Source organism: Scyliorhinus torazame, chromosome 7, assembly GCF_047496885.1.
Source record: "Scyliorhinus torazame isolate Kashiwa2021f chromosome 7, sScyTor2.1, whole genome shotgun sequence".
In the NCBI taxonomy this organism is placed as follows: Eukaryota; Metazoa; Chordata; class Chondrichthyes; order Carcharhiniformes; family Scyliorhinidae; genus Scyliorhinus; species Scyliorhinus torazame.
The window spans coordinates 34,760,598-34,785,826 of record NC_092713.1 but is presented as its reverse complement, the minus strand read 5'-3'; the positions used below and the strand labels follow the sequence as shown (position 1 = coordinate 34,785,826).

The following is a 25,229-nucleotide window of genomic DNA, read 5'->3' as shown; positions in this document are numbered from 1 at the left end:
TTCATATCTGTCTCAGCAGATTGAACAACTAAATTTTATACAGAGTCCTAGCATCAGAAGCTGTTCGAAACAACTAGTTGCTACCTGATTTGTTGTCCCTGACGTTCAACATTTCTCAGAGGCTAACTGGCCTCCTAAACCCAATATGGTGGTCAAGAAACTTGTACTTGGTTCTGGCCAGAGATTTGGACAGGGTGGATGCACTCTTGGCAGGAGTGCATGCCATGAACATTTTAAGTGCAAAACCATTTCTGTAGGAGCCTTTTCTGATCTTTGAATCCCCCTCGTGCTCGCTCATCCACATGCTGACCTCAAACAGCATAATGTGGCGATATCTGGCAGGAAGGTCCCATCCTCGTTTGACTGAACTCGCGTGAGAAGAAGTGCTCCTCTCACCTCACATTTAAAAATTCAAGTTTTGAAGCTCTCCCATCATGCATTGGCATGTTATCGTCCGCCCCACCTGACGTCTGATCTCTTCCTTCCCTGAGGCTATCGTTTTGCCCCGTATCTTATTTTCCACCCTCCACTCTGCATTTCACTTTATTAATGGCAGCTGCAACATCTCATCTTGGTTCACGTCTCAACTAGTTCCTCCTGCCACACTGCATTGATGTTAATGAGGCTGAAAGCCCAAATTGAGACTGCTCAGACCCCTCCATTCAAATGCAGAGATTATCCAAAAATGACTATCCCACATTTCTTGGCCCTTTTATTTACTTGAACCGTATGTCACAATTTAAGAATATTGGAAGACCATGTTGTAAGCTAATTTGTGCACTGCCTCCTTTACTTGTAACATAGGTTTAAATGAGATTGTGGCAGAGATGACAAGTTCTCCGGGGCCCTTCCGCAATATCCTCATGTCAAAGGCAGCACAAACACACAAGCTACGAAAGTTGCGAGCCCCATCGAAGTGTAGAGAATGTGACAGCCTTGTTGTCTTTCATGGAGCTGAGTGTGAAGAGGTAAATAATCTTTGGTTGAAGCGGTAGTTACTTTCCAAAAGATTGTTTGCATTCCTAATGAGTGAAGGAACTGACCTATTTGTAAAGTCCGTCATAAACATTTTTAATTTCCTAGTGTATTTGAATAATTCATGCTGAAAATTACACGGCTGTTATGACTTGACAAAATAGTATTTTATCCTTGGTTTTCTATTTTAAACAGCGGTGGTCTCTACCTTACCAATGGTAAACCTGAGACACTCGATCACGGTTTATTTTAATTTTAGAGTGGATAAGATTTTTTATTTGTCATGTGATGTGGGTGTCGCTGGCTACGCCAGCATTTATTGTCCAATCCTAATTGCTCTTAAGAAGGTGGTGGTGAGCCGCTGTCTTGAACCGTTGCAGTCCCTGTGGTGCAGAAACACCCACAGTGTTGTTGGAAAGGAAGTTGCAGGACTTTGACCCAATAACATTGAAGGAACGATTATATAGTTCAAGTCCGGAGGATGCCTGTCACTTGGAGGAGAACTCGCGGGTGGTGGTTTTCCCATGGATGTGCTGCTCTCGTCCTTCTAGCTGGTAGAGACTGTGGGTTTGGAAGGTACAGTTGAAGGAGAGAAAGGTTAATATATGCAACACTTGATGATTCTACAATAGAGGACTACATGCATGCCAAAGAATGGAAGCAGCATGTAATAGACAAAGAAAGGTGACCCCACAACCAATAGAGTAGGTTAATGCTGTGCAGTTCTGCCTCGTGGAGTTGTGAATGATAACCAACAGGAGGAAAAGGCTCTACAGATGTCAGGGAGGCGGTAGCCTAGTGCTATTGTTACTGGACTAGTAAGCAAGAGACCCAGGATAATACTTTGGGGACCCAGGCTGGAATCTCACAATGGCACATATAGGAATTTAAATGACCATGAAACCATTGTTTATCTGGTTCACTAATGTCCTTTAGGGAAGGAAATCTGCAGTTCTTACCTGGCCTGACTCCGTGGCAATTTTCTTCTGAAATAACCACTCAGTTCAAGGGCAATTTGGGATGGGCAATAAATGCTCGCCCATCCAGTGACATACACATCCCATGAACACATTTTTATAAAATCCTCCATGGTGGGGGAGTCGAGCCCATCATGTAAAAACAAGGATTTTCCATCACTTTCAAACAGAAGTGCCATCCTCAGCATCCTCCTGAGGTTCCCAGCATCACAGTCTTCTGCCAATTCAATTCACTCCACAGGATATCGAAAAATGGTTGAAGGCACTGAACATAGCATAGATTATGGGTCCTGACAGCAGCCTGTGCTCAGTCAGCTCTACACCACATTACAGCTTTTGTCGAGAGCTGAATTCCAGAGGTGGAGTCATAATAATAATCTTTATTAGTGTCACAAGTAGGCTTACATTAACACTGCAATGAAGTTACTGTGAAAATCCCCGACTCGCCACACTACGGCGTCTGTTCGGGTACTCTGAGGGGCTGAAGAGATGGTGCAAGGGGGAGCGTTTCAGATTTCTGGGACATTGGGAATGGTTCTGGGAAAGGTGGGACCAGTACAAACTGGAGGGATTGCACCTGGGCAGTACCAGGACTCATGTCCTCAGGGGAGTATTTACTAGAGGGGCTAGGGAGTTTTAAACTAAAATGGCCTGGCAGAGGCATGGGAACCTATGGAAGTAGTCAAGGAGGGGGAAACTAGGACAAGAACAAAATACAGAATGGGGAATAAGAAGGGTAATGGGCAGAGAAATCAAGGGCCAGATCAAACAGGGCCACAGTGGAAAAATAATGGAAGTGGGACAAGAAATATTTTTTAAAATAAGCCTTACGGCTTTGTGCCTTAAATGCACGGAGCATTCGCAGTAAAGTGGATGAATTAAACATAAAAATAGATGTAAACTAGTATGGTATGGTTGGAATTATGGAGTTATGGCTGCACGGTGACATGGGATGGGAACTGAACATTCAGGGGTATTCCGTATTTAGGAAGGACAGACAAAACTGAAAAGGTGTTGGGGTTGCATTGCCAGTTGGGGTTGCATTGCCAGTTAGGGTTGCATTGCCAGTTAAAGAGGAAATTAACGCAATAGTGAAGGATATTAGCTCTGAAGATCTGGAATCTGCGTAGAGCTGAGAAACACCAAGGGGCAAAGAACATTAGTGGGAGTTGTATATGGAGCCTCTGCAGTGGTGATGTTGGGGATGGAATTAAACAGGAAATTAGAGGTGCATGTAATAAAGAAACATCTGTAATTATGGGTGACTTTAATCTGCATATAGATTGGGAAAATCAAATTAATAACAGCATAGTAGCGGAGGAATCTCTGGAGTGTGTATGCAATGGTTCTCTGGACCAAAACGTTGGGGAACCATCTAGAGGTCTGACCATCTTAGACTGGGTATTGCGGAATTAGAAAAATAATTGGCAAACTAGTTGTGTGAGGCCCCTTGGGAATGAACAACCACAATGTGATAGAATTCTTCATCCAGATGGAGAGTGACGTAGTTGGTTCTGAGACTAGGGTCCTGAATCTAAATAAAGGAAATGACGATGGTACAATTCATAAGCTGGCCAAGATGAATTGAGGAACGTTATTTAAAAGGATGACGGGGATAGGCAGTGGCAAACATTCAAAGAGCGCATAGGTGAATTGCAACAATTGTTCATTCTGGTCTGGTACAAAAATAAAATGGGAACGGTGGCCAAATCATGGTCTACAAGGGAGATTAGAGATAGCATTTGATCCAAGAAGAGGCATACAAATTGGCTAGAAAAAACAACAGACCTGAGGATTGGGAGCAGTTTAGAATTCCGCAAAGGAGGACAAAGGGATTGATAAAGAAAAAGAAAATAGAGTTCGAGATTAAGCTTGCGGGGAACATAATAACTGACTGTGAAAGACAAATGTCTTAAACCCTTACCGTTCGAAACAGGAGAATTTATAATGGGGGAACAAAGAAATGGCTGACCAGCTAAATACATACTTTGGTTCTGCCTTTGCAAAGGAGGACACCAATAATGTACCAGAGATGCTGGGGAACACTGGGTTTAGTGAGAGGGAGGAACTAAAGAAAATCAGTATTAGGGAAATGATGTTGGGGAAATTGATGAGACTGAAGGCCGATAAATCCCCAGGGCTTGACAATCTACATCCCAGAGAACGTTGGGAAGTGGACCTAGAAATAGTGGATGCATTGCTGGTTGACTTCCAAGATTCTATAGACTCTGGAACAGTTCCTACGAATTGGAGGGTAGCTAATGTAACCCCACTATTTGAAAAAGGGAGGTAGATTCAGCGACCGTGTGGCACCTGGCGTGGATCCAGGCTTAACTGGTGAATCACATGAGATCCCTAAATCTGGCTCCGCGCCATGCCAATCACGTGTCACTCAACTCATTCTGCCCGGCGCAATTTGAATCTTGCCCTCGCTGGGTGAGATCCAGATCTGCATACTTAAATTAGCCATTAGGCTCATTCACCCGGTGCCCAGGAGTCAACAGTCGCGCCTGTGAGAACTCATCGGGACTTTGTTTAGTCCTGGTCTACACAAATGCGGACCAGGCGGAACGGCACCACAGGGTGAGGCGGGGGTGGGGGTCTTGCAGTCCAATTGAGACAGGGTGGTCGGGGCAAGGTAGTACCTGAGCACCTTGGCACTGCCAACCTGTCACCCTAGCTGTGCCACCCATTGTGGGCGGGATCGCCTTTTAGCAAATTTGCATATTAAAGCGAGACAGCCTGGGCGGGATTCTCCACTCCCGCGCCGAAGTGGCCGCGCCGTCGAGGTTCACGATGGCGCGAAACAGCCCCGATCCCGACCGATTCAGGCCCTGACAATGGGCTAGGATCGGGGCCGCGTCATCTACACGCGCCAGGCCTTGTCGCCCGCGTAAAGGCGGCGCCGCATAGATGACGCGTCCAGCGCCGCATTACTGGCGTCATCCGCGTATGCGCGGGTTGGCCGGCGCCAACCCGCGCATGCGTGGTTGCCGTCCTCTCTAAGTCCGTCCCGCAAGAAGATGGCGGACGGATCTTGCGGGGCCGCGGAAGGAAGGAGGTCCTCCTTCAGAGAGGATGGCCCGACGATTGGTGGGCACCGATCGCGGGCCACCCCACATTTGAGGTACCCCCTGGTGCAGGGCCCCCCTCTGCAGGCCGTCCCCCCACCGTTCGCGCGCTGTTCCCGACGGCAGCGACCAGGTGTGGACGGCGCCGGGGGGAACCCGCCGTTTTGGCCTGGCCACTCGGCCCATCCGGGCCTGAGAATAGCGGGAGTGCCGGAGATTTGCCATTTTGGGTGTCTCCGGCCCGCGGAACTCGACCGGGCCGTTCCCGCCGCTTGGGAGAATCGCGGGAGGGCGTCGGTCCGGCGTCCCGGGAGATTTTGGCGGCCCAGGCGATTCTCCCAACCGGCGCAGGAGTGGAGAATCTCGCCCCTAGTCTCTCTCTCTCTAATAGGCATTCCCACGTTCTACTCAAGGTGTGGGATTGAAGTTCCTCGCCTTGGAGATCTCGGGCGAGCGCCATTCAGTGCTGGTCTCCACAAACAGGGCCCAGACGGAATGGTATTCGTGGGTCCTCCCAGGGGTTCAGAGGCCCCCAGGTGCTTTCCCTCGGGGCAGGGTGCCACCCTGGCCCTAGTGCCACTGGCACCCTGGCAGTGTCACCGGCACTCAGCTGGAGCTGGCAGGGTGCCAGGCTGGCACTGTCAAGGTGCCAAGCTGGTATTTTTCCCACGCTGCAGATCGGGCCCGGGGGTACCCTGCTGGGGGTTGCGGAGAGGTCCGACGACCCCCTTTGTAGGTGAGTTGTTCCCATTCGGGTAGATTGTGCCCTGTATGTTTTCAAGAAAGAGTTGGATATAGTTCTTGGACCAAAGGGATGAAATGATCTGGGAGGAAAGCGGGAACAGGTTGCTGAGTTGGATGATCAGCCATGATCATAATGAATGGCAGAACCCTCCTCCTATTTTCTATATTTCTATGTAAGATGACTCACTGCCACCTTCCGTAGTTGGGGATCAACAACAAATGCTGGTCTAGTCCGCAACACCCGCATCTCATGAATGAATAAATCAGATCAATATAAATTTTCCATTGCTGACCCAGTTGAAATGCTAGAAAGTTACTGTTGGCCTACTGTTACTACTGTTGGCCATTATTCTTTAACGTGAGAAAGAGATTTTTTGACTTTTTTCAAAAAAAGCAGGAGAAATAAATGTCTCCGGTCCATCTGCTTTTTTTTAATAGTTCTCCTGAGCATGTGTAGCTTTTGTATTTCCCTTTTTGCATATTCATGGTATTCAAGAAGACAACATATTCTTTACCAACAAATAAGATGAGGTCTATTGGATTCATTTGAAATAATTATTCCATTACAAGAAATGCTGAAAGCCGCTTTCTAAGGGGTAGCACAAACTCTTGTGCACCATTTCAAGTTTTTGTATGAACGCTGTATGGTGTAGTATCTTTGCCTGTGTTTGCCTTTGTTTCTGCTAAAATATTTTAATTGTAAATCTGTTTTATTAGTGGTTTACAAAATAGCCTACGTTCAATATTTCCTATCTTTTGAATTGACATCCTTCTTGTTCTTCAATCAACACTTCAGTCATCAAATTAAATGCTATATGAATACCTGTGACAGAGAATAAGGGTCAGGTTTCTGTTCATTAGAGACAGTCTGCGAATGGAAACAGTTGTTGAGCATGTTGCCGGAACTTTCAACTTTGACTGGGCTGTAAAACAGATACTACTATGACGGTTTCCCATTATGCATCCCTGTCACAGTTCAAGCTTCCGCTACATTCCATTTGCATGAACCAGCGTGATCGGGCGTGTAATAGAAGATCATGACCGGAATTATCTGGCAGTTGAGATTCTCTTTTTCTGCTCGCGGGTTTCCTGCCAGCATGGGATGGCTTCAATGGGAAATCCCATTGACAAGCGGCTGGAAGAGAAAGTCTCACCGCCAGCAAATGGTGTGTTGCTGAGAAACATGCGGCCTGAGGGACTGGAGAATGCAGCCCCATTTCTTTTTTATTTATGTTGCCCGTCACTGGTTAACAATTTCCCATCGAACCTTGTCTGTGTACAGCAAGTTAAGTGTCCTTCTATCATGTGCTGAACTTGCAGATAAAAAGTGTTGTTTGGCAACAAGCTGCAAAGAACCAGACACTTCCAGATAACAGGTGGTGAACAAGACAGTGCAAGGCCAGTATGCACGTAATTAGACCCCAGTTTATTGGGTATAATTATGGACTAGTAGTTGTTGAATTTCTCAGGACAGTTGGAAGTTAATTGCCTTAATGGTAGTCCACAAAGTTCTAGTCTGATCATCTTGAACTTTGTGGGGAAAACAGCTTGTAGTATTGCTCATCATTTGATGTTAATACAGTCAAGCAGTTGTGTAAAAACAAGCTCTTATTAGTCATAATATATTGCAGCTTGTTTAAAACAATTTTTGCCAGAATTACATGAAGCTATTATCACAGAACTAACAATCTTTGCCATCCTAACCAGTGAAGTTCATTTAACATAGAAAATTAATTTATCATGAAAAATAAACATTTTTAGTGAATTCCCACTGTGATTAACCTGATTTAAAATGACTGAATGACTGGAAAAAATTATGCTGAACTATTTAACAGTTCCGTTGTATACACTAGTCAGATTAAATATTTCTTGATTATAAAAACACTTTTTGCATGCCTAATAGCATCTTTGTGCTGAACAAAATGAGCAAAAATCAAAAGAGCCTTCCCAAACCAATCGAATCTCCTAATTCTGATCTAGGGGCATTATCAGTTTTGTAAGCAGGGTAATTGAATCCTGAACCAGCATGAAAGATCACTGGGAACAACAAGGATTCGTAGTTTTTGTCCACAAACTTACTCACTGGTCCGGCTGATTCTGCCCAGATTGCAATGATCCGTGCTCAAGCCTTGAACTCCGTCTTAAACTGAGATTAGTGTTCTGAGTTAATATTTGCATTTAATTTCACTTGACAGTGTACTTTGGCATGCCACAAAAAGTGTCTCGAGACTCTGGCTATACAGTGTGGCCATAAGAAACTTCATGGTCGACTGCACCTGTTTGGGGTGGATTTCACTCAAGCTGCAAAAAATTGTTCTGACGGAATTCCCTTCATTATTAAAAAATGCACGTCTGAGATTGAAAGCCGAGCTTTAAATATAAAGGTAAGATCATAACTCACTAAGCATATGTCCTGCACGTGACATTATAGAATTATGCAGCTAAATTCTATTTGAAAATATTTTCATTTTTGTTCATTTGAAAGGTCTTAAGTCAATCTTCTTAGTTCAATTGCTTTCTTAAAAACAATGTTATTTCAATACCTTCTGGTGTTGTGAGAATATGAAAACTTACTCCGTATGCTAAAACTGTGGATAACTCCAAACCGAAAAGAAAAATAAACAGGTTATCAGTGTTATTCTAGTTAGAAATCATGTATTGTTATTTAGAAATGAAGTCAATTCTTTGCACTGAATTGATGAAATTACTATTCTATGGAATTTACACAGCAACGTTTGATGTTTTCACATTGCACTTGTTTACTTTATGATAAAATCTTGAGCTCACCACTCTTTCATGGTACAATCCTAATGTGAAATAACCATCTAGGGCTGACTGACCATCAGCTCTTGGAGGTGGGCTGTTGTCCCTTAAAGGGCTGGGAGATTCAACTGCACCTCATTAGATACAAATTGGGCATATATCTGGCCATGGTTGACCACAACTTTCCAGCCGAAGTTGGACCGTCTGGTAAACCTTCGCTGCACTCCCTCTACAGCAAGAACATCCTTCCTCAATCAAAATCCAGTGGCTAATGACTATATATTACCAGTCAGTTGTTCAAAATAACATTTGTTTTTATAATAATGGAAGGATTTTTGTAATTTTATTAGTAAGTATTATAGCTGTTACCATCAAAACTATCTGTTTGCTGTAAATTATTTTGAACCAAATTATCAAATTGTATTAATATGCAGTTGCTCAAAACTGTTTTCCCTTTGCCTGGAGATATCAAATCTCCAGTTTACTGCCAGAAATGTTGGCAGCTTTAGATGTGGTGATACCGGGATTCTTGAGCCTGAGCTTGCTGAATTTGGTTTCCTTATAGGATCATTGGCTTCCCTGGGTTTCACCGGGTACTGACGGGTGGCACGATGTGAACACTGATCCATGACCACCCACCACGGTCTGGCACACTGGTCTCCTTGTCAAAATCTGAGCCCTCCCCCCGTGGGTTACTATCGAACTATTACTCCAAGGATAGATGGTTTCAGGTGCACATGGGTGATGAGACAAGCGCCTGGAGGAAACCATCCAAAAGACTTACCCAGGGATCAGTTCTAGCCCCAAGCCTTTTCAGTCCCTATATCAATGATCTACCTTCAACCCTGTTTCGGAAGTTCATCTTTGCTGATGATATCTTCTGTGCCTCTTGGCTCAGACATTTTCTAAACTAGAGGCAACACTAACCAATAATGTTACAAAGCTGGCCAACTACTGCAAGGCCATCAGCCCAGCAGGACCAAAACAGTCTCAAGTATATTCCACCTCCACAATGCCAGCTCGAAGAGGGAACTTAACATCTCCTTGAATGGCAAGAGACTGAATCGTGAACAACATCCCATTTATCTTGGTGTTACCCTTGACTGAACACTAACATACAGAAAACATTTGAGCAAAACAGCAGCAAAGATCAAAACATGAGTCTCCTCAGAAAATCTGAGGTGAAGATAGGGTGCAGATGCTCAAACCTGAAGGACATCAGCTCTTGATACCATTTGCTCGACTGCAGAGTACTGTGCACCAGTATGGTACAACCCATCCCACATGGGTCTTATAGATATCCAGCTCAACATAACAATGCATATAATCTCTGAAAGCCTCTGATCAACTCAACTCCTCTCAATCCCAGTCCTGAGTAACTTGCATAAGGAGGGCGATTGTAAGGAGAAAGCTTCTGGAGAAGATTTACATCAACCCAAGCTTGCCATTACACAAGTACTAACCTACCTGCTGCTCACCTCCCATCACGCCAGCCTGTATGGCCAAGACCGCCATGCCAAGGAATAATAGCAAATGCCCTATGGCAGCAGGAATGGAACCAACACGCCACCACAAAAAACACTTCATCTCAGCTCCCAAAGACCACCCACCTGGCTTCAACCTGCCACGCCAACATTGGGCACTCTCAACCATTTCCACACTGACTAGGATCTTTGTACAGAAAATCGGCACAGTACTCTGCAGTCGAGCAACACTGCAGCTGTGTTGCACTCCAATTACTCCAGTGATTGGAGACTGCCCCCCTGAAAATATTCAGCAGAGGACTCTGAGATCTCCATTTAGCCACTACGGAAGCATTATACTGCGTAAATTCTGATGTAATTTATTTGTTTAGTCTCTAGGTGTGGGTAGCACTGGTAAGGCCACGTTTACCCTACCGCATGCCGCCTTTCGGTTAATATATAAATTGGGATTTATATAGCTCCGTGCGTTATATAATTAGCCTTATCAGCAATCCTGTAAATGGGCCCTATTGATTTGTTCATCTTGCAAACTCAACATAGAAATAGAGTACGTCAGCTATCATGCAGGACAATGGCTATTCTAATCAGATCGTTGTTCACTTTGTATCTTGCACATGGGCCAGAGGCCACCACTTTCAGACTACCTCAAATTACACTGGAAAGGTGAAGAATCTCAAACTTTGAACAACATGTTAAGAAAGCCGCTAGTATGCAATGACGACACAAGTGGTATTTTTCACAAGTGTGAATTTCTGTGCTAGTGTGATCATAGCATCCCGACAGTGAAACAGGAAGCCATTCGGCCTATCGAGTCTGCACCGATCCTCTGCCAGATCAATCTACCTAGGCCCATTCCCTCACCCCATCCCTGTAACCCTACCTAACCTGCACATCAGGGGCAATTTTACCATGACCAATCCACCTAACCTGCGTGTCTTTGGACTGTGGGGGGAAACTGGAGCACCCAGAGGAAACCCACACAGACACTGGGAGAAAATGCAAACGCCACACAGTCACCCAAGGTCAGAATTGAACATGGGTCCCTGACACTGTGAGGCAGCATTGCTAACCACTGTGCCGCCATGCCTCCCCATGATGCCAGGTACGTTCCAACAATTGGATGGCCAAATCAAACAACGTGTTCCTCTAGTTGTTTGTAATGGGCAGAATATAGACTGTATTCAATCAGCCTGCGCTTTCAAACAAACTTCTACTGATAGATGTGATTCCGCAATTGGGCAGAACTTGCTGAACAATCCTGAGTGCACTAATTGCTACATTAGCTATCAATTTCAGATAATTAGTTGAGCTCATAACATGGTTCATTTACCCTTGCTTGAAGCAACATGCATTCATACACAGGAACCCGATCTCTGCAAATGAAAGGAATATGTTCAAGCCTTGCATCTTTTTTGAATTGCCTGGAAACATGGGGAGCCTATGGTTCCCCATTACTTTTTTCATAGTAACCACTCAGCCGATGGTAATCACTCGCCAATCAGAATGAGCTTGCCAACCAGTCAGAGCCCTTTTCTCTGTCATCATTTGAAATTTGGCATTCTGTTTGTCTATACTGATGAATGCAAGACAAAAAGTTTTGGGAACATATCTTTATTTTCAGCAGCTTTACCCATCGTTTGTTGTCTTTCCAAGTAGTGAATTATTGTAGCAATTGCACTTGCTGCGAAATGTCATGCTGTGCCAATTTAAAGATCCTTAACAGCCAAATCTATAATCTAGGCCTAGAGCCAAATAAGATGGAAGTATTGGCCTGCTTTTTTGGATGTTTGTGAAATAATGTGTTTTTAACTGCAATGTCAGCTTCCATGGTTCCTTCTTGCTAGTCCAGTTTTATTGGATTACGTTTACAACATTGTGGTAAAATTTGAGCCCTCAACCTCTGGCTGCTGGAGGTGGTGGATGATAGCTGGATTGTCCTAACGTTGGCATTGGTTGTATCAATGAACAGTACAATCTGTTGGAAAAGTTCAAAAAATATTTGAAACCAAACATGTATATTTTTAAAAAGTGTTGTACTCTTACAATCTATATGGAAAGCTTATCTGACGTTTTAATGTCACAAACATTCTGATATTCTCTAAATCCTCTGCACATAACAAATCTTATAACATTTGCATTATCTAATGCAATAACCACTTTCAATTTCAGTTATACTTCTTACATGAAACTAACGAAAAATGTTAATTCACTTACTGAAGGTTTGTCTTTCAAGGGTATTTATCGGGTGAATGGAGCAAAATCGCGAGTTGAAAAACTGTGCCAAGCTTTCGAAAATGGGAAAGATTTAGTGGAACTCTCAGATTTGTATGCTCATGATATCAGCAATGTACTAAAACTGTTCCTCCGTCAGGTAAACCCATACGCAATAAAACTTTGCAAAGATTCATTTAAAAAGTAATTCTTGCTGTCAAAATGTAATCACCTATTTTCCTGTCTAATAGCTCCCAGAGCCATTGCTATCATTCCGCCTTTACAATGAATTTATTGGCTTGGCCAAGGAAAGCCATAACGTTAGTGATGAAAACGATGGGAAATCAAGCAGCCTGACAACACACAAAAAATGGTCAACCAACATTGGAATGAAGAGAATCCTTTTTAAGGTGAAAGATCTACTCCGGCAGCTGCCCCAAGCCAATTATAACACACTGAGGTACCTCGTGGGCCATCTCCACAGGTATGTAAGAGTTTAAAATATTGATATTTGACAATTGTTATGTGTGGAAACCTTTGAACATTGCTGTTCCTCCCCTTCACCATGTCTCTATTTTTCATTCATGCACTGGTTTAAAAATCTTGCTATGGTTGAGTAATCTATTCCCACTCTTCACTTGAGTGGTTTCTAATTGAGTACAAGGAGTTTTCCAGCTGTAATGTCCCCGAATGAGTACCCTCACTACTAGTGATGACATATCTTGCTTAAAATGGTGCCAATCAGGAAGTAAGCATCATTGGACTCAAATCTGCATTAATCCATCGGAGATGGACAAGTTGCAGTTACAAGGTAGAAGTAATACCCACCTGCCCCACTCATTTTCCTGTTCCAGTGTGCTCAGTTTTAGTGCACCACTATTCTGCTGTGCAACCCAGATCCATCAAGGCTCCAAAAGTCATTTGAACACTTAATTACTTGTGACTGTAGAAGGATTCCTTGATTATATGCCTGTGCATTTTCAATTTAATGGATATTTTAGTCTGTGCTCCTAACAACTCCCCTGATTAAGGAGCTGAGCTCCGAAAGCTAGTGATTTGAAACAAACCTGTTGGACTTTAACCTGGTGTTGTAAGACTTCTTGCAATTCTGTCAGTGTTAGAATATTCCCTGCTGAATTATTCTTTTAATATATGGAGTAACTGAATGAGGAGGGAATAAAAACAGGAAATGCTGGAAAGACTCAGCAGGTCTAACACCATCTATGGAGAAAGAAACAGAGTAAACATTCAGAGTCTGTGTGACGACTTCAGAGCTGAAGAAGAATCCCACAGACTCAAAATGTGAACTCCGTTGCTCTCGCCACAAATGCTGCCATACATAGGAACATAGGAATTAGGAGCAGAATTGGGCATTCAGCCCTTTCGAACCTGCTCCGCCATTCAATCAGATCGTGGCTGATCTCTTCCTGATGTCAAAGCCATCTCCCTACCTATTCCTCATATCCTTTTAACCTGTTTTTTATGAGAAAAATATCTATGTCCTTGAAACCATTTAATGATTCTGACTCCACCGCACTATGGGGCAGCGAGTTCCACACATTTACCATCCTCCTGTGAGTAGTGCCTCCTCATCATACCGCCTGTCAACCTATATCTGTGACCTCTTATTCTCGATACCTGGACCGGGATTCTCCCTTCTGGGGACTAAGTCCCCACGCCGGCGGGAGAACCGGCGCCAACCATTCTGGCGTCAACAGCCCCCGAAAGTGCTAGGTGGGCGGCGGGGGGGTTGACGCCGCTCCAGCCAGCGCCGAAGGGACAGCGTGATTTTCTCGCGCATGCATGGAACCGCCGGCGTGGTTCCGCGCAAGCGCAGACCGGCCGGCGTATTTTGCCGCATGCGCGGGGGGGGGGGGGGGGGGAAGGGTTCTCTTCTCGTCGGCCATGGAGGAGCCCTACAGTGGCCGGCGCGGAAGAAAGAAGGCCCCCGTGGGACAAGCCCGCCCGCAGATCGGTGGGCCCCGATCGCAGACCGCCCCCGCTGACTTACCTGCCAGGTCCCGCCGGTACATGAGTTGAGTGATTCACGCCGGCGGGACTGGCCAAAAACGGACGGCGGCTTGGCCCATCAGGGTCCGGAGAATCGCCGGGGGGCTGCTGCCAATGGCCCCCGACCAGTGTGGCGTGAATCCCACCCCCGCCCGAAAAACGTCGCCGCAGAATGTGGCAGCGGGATTTGCGCTGTCCCCGGGGGGGGGGGGGGGGGGGTCGGAGTCTGAGAATCCCACCCCTGCTTTTTCTGTTTTTATTTCAGATTTCCAGCATCTGTAGAATTTTGCTTTTATAAATGAAGAAGGACTTTAATATTGTAATGCTCTGTCAGTAAGTCCATCAGTAAGGCATTTTTTTGGTAATACGTAGACTAATACAGCAGGTGAGGCCAATTATGAAAAATGAAAATCGCATATTGTCACAAGTAGGCTTCAAATGAAGTTGCTGTGAAAAGCCCCTAGTCACCGCATTCTGGTGCCTGTTCGGGGAGGCAGGTACGGGAATTGAACCGTGCTGTTGGCCTGCCTTGGTCTGCTTTAAAAGCCAGCTATTTAAACTATCGAAAATAGCCCCACTCTTTGCCCCTAACGCCTAATATTTTGTTTCATTTCAGTTATTTACCCAGTTCCGTTATGAAAGTTGCAATTGAATCTGCTCCCACTACACTTTTCAGGCAGTGCATTCCAGACCATGACAAATTGCTGAATATTTTTTCCTACGTGGCACCGTTGGTTCTTTTATTAACATTAAATCTGTCCTTTAGTTACTGTCCACTATGTCACTGGGAATTGTTTCTCCTCTTCATTTTTAAAACCATATTAAGCAGTGATTTTATTTCTTTCAGCCAGTGAAATATTTTAAAGAGCTGTGAGTTTACTTTAAATGTATAGCAATGAGACTACTAGCTCATTAATATTAAATTGGCGGTCTGATTTTGATCCTGAATTTTCCACTCCTTACAGATAAGGTTAACAAAAGTGAATCATTTTTTTAAGCAGCTGGCCACATTGTTAAAACATTGTGCATTCACATTTTTCTCAACAGGGTGGCAGAGAAGGAAGAAGAAAATAAAATGTCAGCCAGCAATCTTGGAATTATTTTTGGACCAACTCTCATACGGCCAAGACAAACAGATGCAACTGCCTCACTATCTTCTCTTGTTGATTATCCATATCAAGCTCAAATGGTGGAGCTATTCGTAACCCACTATGAAAATATATTTGCTTCTTCACTGACCCCATCATCACAATCAGAAACTGAAAATTTATTAATTGATGAGAAAGACGAGATTGGGACTTTTTCACAGGAAGAAGGTTTCACACAAAACAAAGATCACCCAATACTTAACAAAGAGGTACGTGCTTGTTATCACTAGAAAATCTATTACAAATGGAACACACGTAATGAATGGCACAGAAGGAGGCCACTTGGCACATTGTGTCCATGCAGGCCAAAAAAAGAACCATACAGCCTCGTTCCGCTTTTCATTTCCTGTTCTATAACCTTGTCAGTTACAGCATTTCAAGTGCATGTCTAAGTGTTTTTAAATGCAATGAGGGTTTCTACCTCTACCACTAGCACCCTTTCAGAGTGTAAGTTCCAGATTCCCACCGCCTTCTAGTCTTTTTGCCAAATACTTTGAATCTATGCCCACAATTATTGACCTTTTCTGCTAAGGGAAATAGGTCCTTCCTATCCAGTTTTTCTCAGCCTGTTATGATTTTGTACATCTGTTCTGAAGAAAACAGCCTCCGATTATCCAATTTATCTTTCAGCTAGAATTCTCAATCCTTGGCAACGTCCTTATAAATCTCTGTGCTCTCTAGTGCAATCACATCCTTCCTTTAATGTGGTGAGCAGAAGTGTATTCTGTATTGTCATAACCCCTACATGGCCTACTGGGAAACCATCGTTGATCTCCCCATGGGACTTGTGGAGTACGAGCTTCCTAGGTAGGGGGTAAAGGCCACCCTGCTGGAGCTTGTTAAAGACTACACATAAAAGCTGGCCCAAGCGGGGCCCGCACTTGCTGGTTGTCCCAACAATGACTGGATTGGGAGAGAGTTACTGTCATGGGCAGAGTATTGTACATAGTTCAATAAATCCTTGTTCCACTACTGCTGGTTGCCTCAAGTTACTAAACTGGCAATGAGGATAAAAGGAAACTCCAGAATGTAATGTGGAACAGTATAAACGCCCGGGCGATTACTATCCCAAAACATATGGATATAAGTTCAAGTTGCCACTGTTCAGTAAGCTGGAAGCCTTTGAAGCAGGCATGGAAGACTGGAGCCAGTATGTTGAACGTACAAGGTACTTTGAGGCTAATGGTATTTTGGGAGAAGACCATCAGAACGTCATCTGTACTGCCTGCAAGACCGTTGGAATTATAAAAGTCTCACTTACCTGGCCACACTAGACTCCAAGTGATTTGATGAGCTGGTCACATGGGTAGCTGAATATTATGACCCTTAACCTTCAGTGATCTACGGCGGTGCAGTCTCCTGGTGAAATGGTCATTGACTTCTTAATCAGCCTAAGGCGACAGGGATATGAATGAAATGAAATTAAATGAAAATCGCTTATTGTCACAAGTAGGCTTCAAATGAAGTTACTGTGAAAAGCCCCTAGTCGCCACATTCCAGCGCCTGTTCAGGGAGGCTGGTACGGGAATTGAACCGTGCTGCTGGCCTGCTTTGGTCTGCTTTCAAAGCCAGAGATTTAGCCCAGTGTGCTAAACCAGCCCCTAGTCTGGTTTGTGGGATTAACAAGACCTTGGATTTAAAACGGGCCATCTAGATGTCACTGTCCCATGAGCACGCAGAGAAAAAAGTACTGGAGTTGCAGGAGTTCATGGATTATGGCTTCCATAATTTTGCCCACCCTCCCTTTCGAACTCCTACTGATCACGGGGTAATGCCAATCGGGCCATATCACATCCCAGAGGGCAACCTGTGAGGCAGTTTCACAGCCGGGCCAAGCACTTGGGAGCCAATGTTGACCTGCGGGATGCCTCCCCTGAGGACGAGGGGGAGAGCCGGCCACTGCTAAATGTGTGTGGTTGGAGGACACATGATGGCCAGAGCCACTGAGTTGAACATCCAAAGCAGCTGGTAAGATCACTGCGGGCCAGGACCTTGCACGTGGGCCCCTGGATGAGGAGGACTGTTTGATGCAGCTGAACTGTGTCACTGTCTCGAAGGTAGCATCGATCCCGGTCACATTACAAGTAAATGCCTTCTGCACTGTAAATTCTATGAAATGGTCATTCTGGAGTGATGGAAATGCACACTGGAACTGCTGTCTTCATCGTGGACCATCAGAAATTTTGATGACTTCGCCGAGGGATCATGTCACTGACACCACGCGACACCAAAGCGAAATTGACGACCTATACCGGGGACTATTGAGCATCATGGGAACCACCATAGTACTGGTAAGACATGGGCAACAGTCAATCCAACTTCTCTTGGTTGTGGTACAGGGACCTCAATTTGCTGGGGCATGACTGGTTGCAAGTCGTCCGTTTCAATTGGCAACAGGTTTTTCGGATGAGCACCAGAAGTCTACAACGCACTGGGCAAATACCCTGACGTGTTCCAGGAGGGTTTGGGCAGGATAAAAGGGGCCAAGATCCGTATCTACGTGCATCCTGCTGCTCAGCCCCGGTACTTTAGGGCGAGGTCCTCTACGCATTGCTTGCTACGGTTGACACAGAGCTACAGTGCCTGTCGGATCTGGGGATTATACGCCCTGTACAATTTGCGGAGTGTGCCGCACCCACTCCGCAAATTGTCCAGGGGTTATGGGGAAAAGGCAGAAAAATTAGGATGAGAAAATATCAGCCATGATTGAATGGCGGAGCAGACTCAGATGTGCCAAGTGGCCTAATTCTGCTCCTGGGTCTTATGGTGGTGAAGCCTGACAAATCTGTCCCACTCTGCAGAGATAAGATCACGTTAAATAGAGCTTCACGCCTGGACCAGTGGAAAATTTGTACGCAAAAATAGCTGGAGGGTGTTCTACGAAACCTGACATGAGCCACGCCTATTTACAGGTCAAGAGTCCAGAAAATTTGTGTCCATAAACACCAACACCCATTGGGGTTATTTGAGTACACCCACCTCCCATTTGGGGTCTCATCTGCCCCGGCGATTTCCAGCGTGTAATGGAAGATATCCTGCAGTAACTGCCGAAGGTGGCCGCCGCCTATCTAGATAACGTGCTCATCACAGGCACCCTGGAGAAGGAGCATATGGACAACCTGCAAGAAGAAGTACTCGGCTGTTTTCCCAAGTGTGCGCCAGGCTAAAGCGAAGCAAGTGTGTCTTCCGTGCTAGAGTGGTGACATACTTGGGATACAGAGTGGACAGGGATGGTCCACATCCAGTGGAAGTTAAGGTTTGGGCATAAAGGGTTTGAACCCCGAAGAACATCACTGAACTCTGGTCGTTCCTAGGCCTGGTAAATTATTATGGAAAGTTAATTGCCAACTTTGCCACCTTAATGGCTCCACTCCACATACTGTTGAACAAGAACCAGAAGTCCTGGTGTGCCTCACAAGACAAAAGTATTCGCCGGAGTAAAAGAGCACCTGTCGTCCACACAGCTCCTCACTCACTACGATCCAGCTCGGCCGCTAATCCTAGCATGCGATGCCTCCCCTTATGGCATTAGGGTTGTGGCTGGCCCACAGATGGAACAATGGCACAGAACACCCCATTGCTTTCCCCTCCAGGACCTGCAGACACTCAACAACAAAATGCTCAAATCGAGAACAAGGGCTTGAGGCTCAAACCGGAGGGGTTGGAGTCAACAAATTCCACCAATATGTTTATGGGAGACACTTCTGTATTGTGACTGACCACAAGCTTCTGCTTGGCCTTTTAGGGAGTATAAGGGAATCCACCCATCACATCAGCTAGAATTCAGTGTTGGGGTGCTGCTACCCGCCGCCTATAAATATTCGTTCCAACACCCCAGTGTATAAAAATTGCCCATGCTGACACTCTCACTTGTCTACCGTTGCCCATCGTCGCCAGTGGCGGTTGAAGTGGTTGCAACTCTTAATTTGACACCTTGCCAGTGACAGCTACGTAGGTGCAAGCATGGACGCAGTGGGATCAGAGACTGGCGAAACTCCACCACATGCTTTTGAGCAGCAGAATTCAGGGGGCCCTTCCTGTAGCCCTACAGGCTTTTGCACAGAAGTGCACAAGCTCATCTTGGAGGACAGTGTCCATTTTGTGGGGAGCTTGCATCGTAATCCTGCTGCAGGGTCAGGAGACCCTGCTGAAGGACCTACACAGTGGGCACCCAGGCACCTCTTAAAGATGAAGATGTTGGCCCGTAGATATGTCTGATTGCCCGATATCGATGGGGATATTGAGATGGTCGTTCGCAGCTGCCCAGCATACAGGAGCATCAGGAGCTCCCACCAGCCGCCTCCCTACATCCATGGGAATGGCCAGGACACCCATAGGTGCGACTGCCTGTGGACTTTACAGGGCTTATCATTGGGTCCCTATTCCTAATCATCGTAGATACCCATTCAAAGTGGCTTGACATGTACAAGATGGCCTTGACAACGTCCAGGGCCACAGTAGAAAAACTCCACTACTCGTTCAACACCTATGAAACTCCTGAGGTCCTGGTATCGAACAATGGGGTGAGGTCTTTCCCACCTTTTACAAAATGGAACAGCAACCGGCATATCAGAATTGCCCGTAACCATCCCTCATCCAATAGCCTGGTTCAGACTTTCAAAATGGGTCATTTTATTTTTTTTTAAAAGCAAGCCACTGGCTCCATGGGCAGGGTGACTTCTTGCCACTGCACAACACCACAATTGACAATTAGAATGGCCCCTGCAGAACGGCTGATGGGCCAAAGGCTTCAAGCCCGTTTGCTTCACATTTCCGCAACTCGGAAGAAATTGGAAGTGCAGGAGGAGGTGCTGAAGCGGCACCAGGGCGGCAGTTTCACTCTGGGGGAGGGTGGCATGTGGCGCAGTGGTTAGCACTGGGACTGCGGCGCTGAGGACCTGGGTTCAAATCCCATCCTGGGTCACTGTCCGTGTGGAGTTTGCACATTCTCCCCACGTCTGCGTGGTTTCACCCCCCAACCCAAAGATGTGCAGGTTGGGTGGATTGGCCATGCCAGATTGCCCCTTTTAATTGGAGAAAAAATAATTGGGTACTCTAAATTTTAAAGAAAAGTTTCACTTGGGGGACGCAGTTAATTGCCTGCAAACTTTGGAGACTGGTCACTTTGGCTTTCCGATGTCGTGCTGGAGAGAACCGGACCAGTCTCCTACAAAGTTAGGAAACAAGGGAGAGTTCAGCGGAGGCATTTGAACCACCTCAAAAGCAGGACTGACACTACACGACGCCCAACTGGCAGCATTGACACCCGCTCCGTGCCAGGAACTGTATTTCAGCCAAGGGACCCAACAGTCTACATCCGTGCACCCAGTCCAGCAGGAGGAGGATAACTGGTTTGAAAATGGACACAGAAGCATCCATGCTGTCTTATAATGTTGTGTATTAGAATTTACAGTGCAGAAGGAGGCCATTCATCCATTGGAGTCTGCACCGACCTACTGAAAGAGCACCCTACTTAAGTCCACGCTTTAGGTGGGGAGGGTGACGTAACCCCCATGAGGACCACTGGGAAACCATTGTTGATCTCTCCATGGGACTTGTGGCTTTCGAGCTTCCTGGTAGGGGAAGGAGACCACCCACTGGAGCTCGTTAAAGACTACACATAAAAGCCGGCCCAAGCAGGACCCGCAGTTGTTGGCTGTCCCACAACAAGAACTGGTTTGAGTGAGAAATGCTGCCTTGGCTGAGTATTGTACATAGTTCAATAATCCTTGTTCCACCACCACTGGCTTCCTCTTTTTTTAAATCATTTTTAAAATATATTATTAAGGCATTTATATAAGCAACAAACACAACAAATAAGAGTAGATGCTAAATTGTACAGCACAATAAATAACCCCTCCTGCCCTTCTCCTGTCCTGCCTTCCCCATTTTAACTCCCTTATCTCTGCCCCCATCCCATCCAACACTGCTGACAGACACCTCAATCCTCCTTGGAGAAGTCAATGAACAGGTTCCACCTCCGGGCGAACCCATCAACTGACTCCTCTCGAGACAAACTTGATCATTTCCAACCTCAGGAGTTCCACCTGGTCACTCGCCCACATCCCTGCTTTCGGCAGCTCCGAATCCTCCATCCAAACAAAATCTGACACCGGGCTATCAGGGAGGCAAAGGCCAAGACATTGTCCTCTCTCACCTCCCGGGTCTCCCGACACTCCAAATATTGCTACCTCTGGGCTCACCCACCCCCACCCCAACACCTCCGACATTAGGGCGCCGATTCTCCCAGCCCCGCACCGGGCCAGAGAATCGGCGCCGCTCCAACGCCTGCGCGCAATTTTCCAAGGTGCGGAGAATCGGCGCCATTGACGGCCACTGTCCGCAGCCGGGCCGCCGATTTCCCCGGCCCAAATGGGCCGATCGGGCCGTACGGAAACAGCAGAGTCCCGCCGGCGCCGTTCACCCCCTGGCCGCTGTCGGCGGGAACTCTGTGCGAAGGGTCGGGGGGGCGGGCCTGTGGGACGGGGAAAAGCGCTCCTTCACTGGGGTGGGGGGGGGGGCCTCCGATGGCCCGCGATCGGGGCCCACCGATTGCCGGGCCGGCCTCTTTTTCTCTCTCTCTCTCCTCTCTCTCTCTCTCTCTCTTCTCTCCTTCTCTCTCCTCTTTCTCTCTCTCTCTCTTTCTCTCTCTCTCTCTCTCTCTCTCTCTCTCTCTCTCTCTCTCTCTCTTTCTCTCTCTCTCTCTTTCTCTCTCTCTCTCTCTTTCTCTCTCTCTCTCTCTCTCTCTCTCTCTCTCTCTCTCTCTCTCTCTTCCCCCCCCCCCCCCCCGGCCTACTTTGTGCGTGGCCGGCCCCTGAACCCCTACGCCATGTTGCGTCAGGGCCGGCGCGCTGAAGAAGTCCCCCGCACATGCGCGGGTTGACGCAGTGCCCATTTGTCGCCGGGAAGTGAGGCTGGTGCGGCATGAACCGCTCCAGCGCCGTGCTGGCCCTCCTGTGGGGGTCAGAATCGCTATTGCCCGCGGCCGTTTCATGACGGCACGAACACTTAGTCTCCATTTCGGAGAATCGCACCCATTGTCTGCAAATTCCTGCCAGAAACCCCTTCAGTTTCGGACATGCCCAAAACATGACCTGATTCGCAGGCTCCCCGCGCACCGTCCATACCTGTCCTCTACTCCCTCAAAGAACCCACTCATGCGCGCTGCTGTAATATGCACCCTGATAAAGTTAAGCCTTGCACACGACGAGGACGCATTCACCTTCTGCAGGGCCTCTTCCCATGCCCCAACTTCCACCTCTTCAGTTTAGCATCCCCTGTCGGTGCTCCCTCCCAGTCCATCAGCTTCTTATAAACCTTGGGCATCTTCCCCTCCCCTACCCCCTCCCTCGACAGCATCTTATCATGCAGCCCCGAGGGTGGCACCTCCCTCCTCAGAAAATCCCGGACCTGTAAGTACATAAACTCATTCCCACTTGGCAGCTCATATTCTTCTCCAGGTCCTCCAAGATCGCAAAGCTGCCTCTATGAACAGATCCCCGAACATCCCAACCCATGCTTGTTGCCATCCCCTGAAACCTCTTGTCCTTGTCCTTCCCTCCCCCAACCTATGGTTGTCACAAATCAATGCCTACACCGAGGCATCCTCCAGTCTCAAGTGCTGCCTCTACTGCCCCCTTACCCTCGAGGCCGACACCACCACAGGGTTCGCAGAGAACTTGGTCGGCGAGAACGGCAGAGGCGCTGTCAACATGCCCCTAAACGAATTCCCCTGCAAGAAGCCGCCTCCATTTCCCCTCCCCCACTTCCCATTTCCTAACCATAGCGATGTTAGCCGCCCAGCAGTATTTCATTATATTCAGCGAAGCCAACCCTTCCACTCCTCGCCCCGTTCTTCTTGACCCGCAGGGTCTTTTCTGCCCACACAAACCCCAAGATCAACGCATTAACCTTTTTTAAAAAAATGCCACTGGGATTCTGGCAGCACACCCTGCCCGCGGATTTCCCGCAAGCATGGGTGGCTTCAGTGCAAAATCCAATTGACAAGCAGCGGGAAGAGAGAATCCCGCCGCTAGCGAACGGCACATCGCCAAGAAACGCGCGGCTGTGAGACGGGAATCCTGCCCAAGAAATACCAGGTGTCTCAAATGGCACAACATTAGAAAGGGTGTCCTGTCATGCCCGTGCTTATCAAACAGCTAGCTAAACTTGCCAAAAATAAACTTAACCCCAATCCCAGAAAAATAATTCGCCAGTTACTCATAACATAAGAACTAGGAACAGGAGTAGGCTATCTGGCCCCTCGAGCCTGCTCCGCCATTTAATGAGATCATGGCTGATCTTTGTGGACTCAGCTCCACTCTCCAGCCCGTACACCATATCCCCGAATCCCTTTATTCTTTAGAAAGGCATCTATCTTTTTCTTAAAAACGTTTAAAGAAGGAGCCTCAACTGCTTCACTGGGCAAGGAATTCCAGAGATTCACAACCCTTTGGGTGAAGAAGTTCCTCCTACACTCCGTCCTAAATCTACCTCCCCTTATTTTGAGGCTATGCCCCCTAGTTCTACTTTCCCCGACCAGTGGAAACAACCTGCCCGCATCTATCCTATCTATTCCCTTCATAATTTTTATATGTCTCAATAAGATCCCCCGCATCTTCTAAACTCCAATGAGTACAGTCCCAGTCTACTCAACCTCTCGTCATAGATCTAATCCCTCAACTCTGGGATCAACCTAGTGAATCTCCTCTGCACTCCCTCCAGTGCCAATATGTCCTTTCTCAGGTAAGGAGACCAAAACTGAACACAATACTCCAGATGCGGCCTCACCAACACCCTATACAATTGCAGCATAACCTCACTAGTCTTGATCTCCATCCCTCTAGCAATGAAAGATAAAATTTGATTAGCCTTCTTAAATCACCTGTTGCACCTGCACACCACTTTTTGCGACTCGTGCACCAGCACACCCAGGTCCCTCTGCACAGCAGCATGTTTAACATCTTACCGTTTAAATAATAATCCATTCTGCTGTTATTCATCCCAAAATGGATAGCCTCACACTGGCAACATTGAATTCCATCTGCAGACCCTAGCCCATTCACCTAACCTATCCAAATCCTTCTGCAGACTTCCGTATCCTCTGCACTTTTGTTTTACCACTCATCTTGTGTCGTCTGCAAACTTTGACACATTGCACTTGGTCCCCAACTCCAAATCGTCTATGTAAATTGTGAACAACTGCGGGCCCAACACTGATCCTTGAGGGACCCCACTAGTTACAGGTTGCCAACCAGAGAAACACCCATTTATCCCACTCTCTGCTTTCTGTTAGTTAACCAATCCTCTACCCATGCTACCACTTTACCCTCAATGCCATGCATCTTTAGTTTATGCAGCAGCCTTTTGTGTGGCACTTTGTCAAAAGCTTTCTGGAAATCCAGATATACCACATCCATTGGCTCCCCATTATCTACTGCACTGGTAACATCCTCAAAAAAATTCTACCAAATTAGTCAGATATGACCTACCCTTTGTGAACCCATGCTGCGTCTGCCCAATGGGACAATTTCCCTCCAGGTGCCCCGCTATTTCCTCCTTAATGATGGATTCCAGCATTTTCCCTACAACTGAAGTTAAGCTTACCGGCCTATAATTACCTGCTTTCTGATAAATTATCACTAGTGCGTTTACAATTTCCCATGTCATCTCTTTTAACATTCTGGGATGCATCCCATCAGGGCCAGGAGACCTGTCTACCTTTAGACCCATTAGCTTGCCCAATACTGCCTCTTTAGTGATTACAATCATCTCCAGGTCCTCGCCTATCATATCTTTATTCCATCAGTCACTGGCATGTTATTTGTGTCCTCCACTGTGAAGACT

General features: G+C 46.5%; 1 protein-coding gene across 3 annotated transcripts in view; it reads left to right on the top strand.

The window, feature by feature from the left end:
• Nucleotides 1-25,229, top strand: part of LOC140426136 (rho GTPase-activating protein 29-like) — a 130,183-nt gene that overhangs the window by 90,293 nt on the left and 14,661 nt on the right. For all 3 annotated transcript variants that reach the window (XM_072510538.1, XM_072510539.1, XM_072510540.1), the window contains 5 exons: nucleotides 805-968; nucleotides 7,963-8,151; nucleotides 12,248-12,385; nucleotides 12,477-12,709; nucleotides 15,283-15,592. In XM_072510538.1, coding sequence (XP_072366639.1) covers nucleotides 805-968; nucleotides 7,963-8,151; nucleotides 12,248-12,385; nucleotides 12,477-12,709; nucleotides 15,283-15,592 — 1,034 coding nt within the window. The remainder of the gene's footprint in view (nucleotides 1-804; nucleotides 969-7,962; nucleotides 8,152-12,247; nucleotides 12,386-12,476; nucleotides 12,710-15,282; nucleotides 15,593-25,229) is intronic.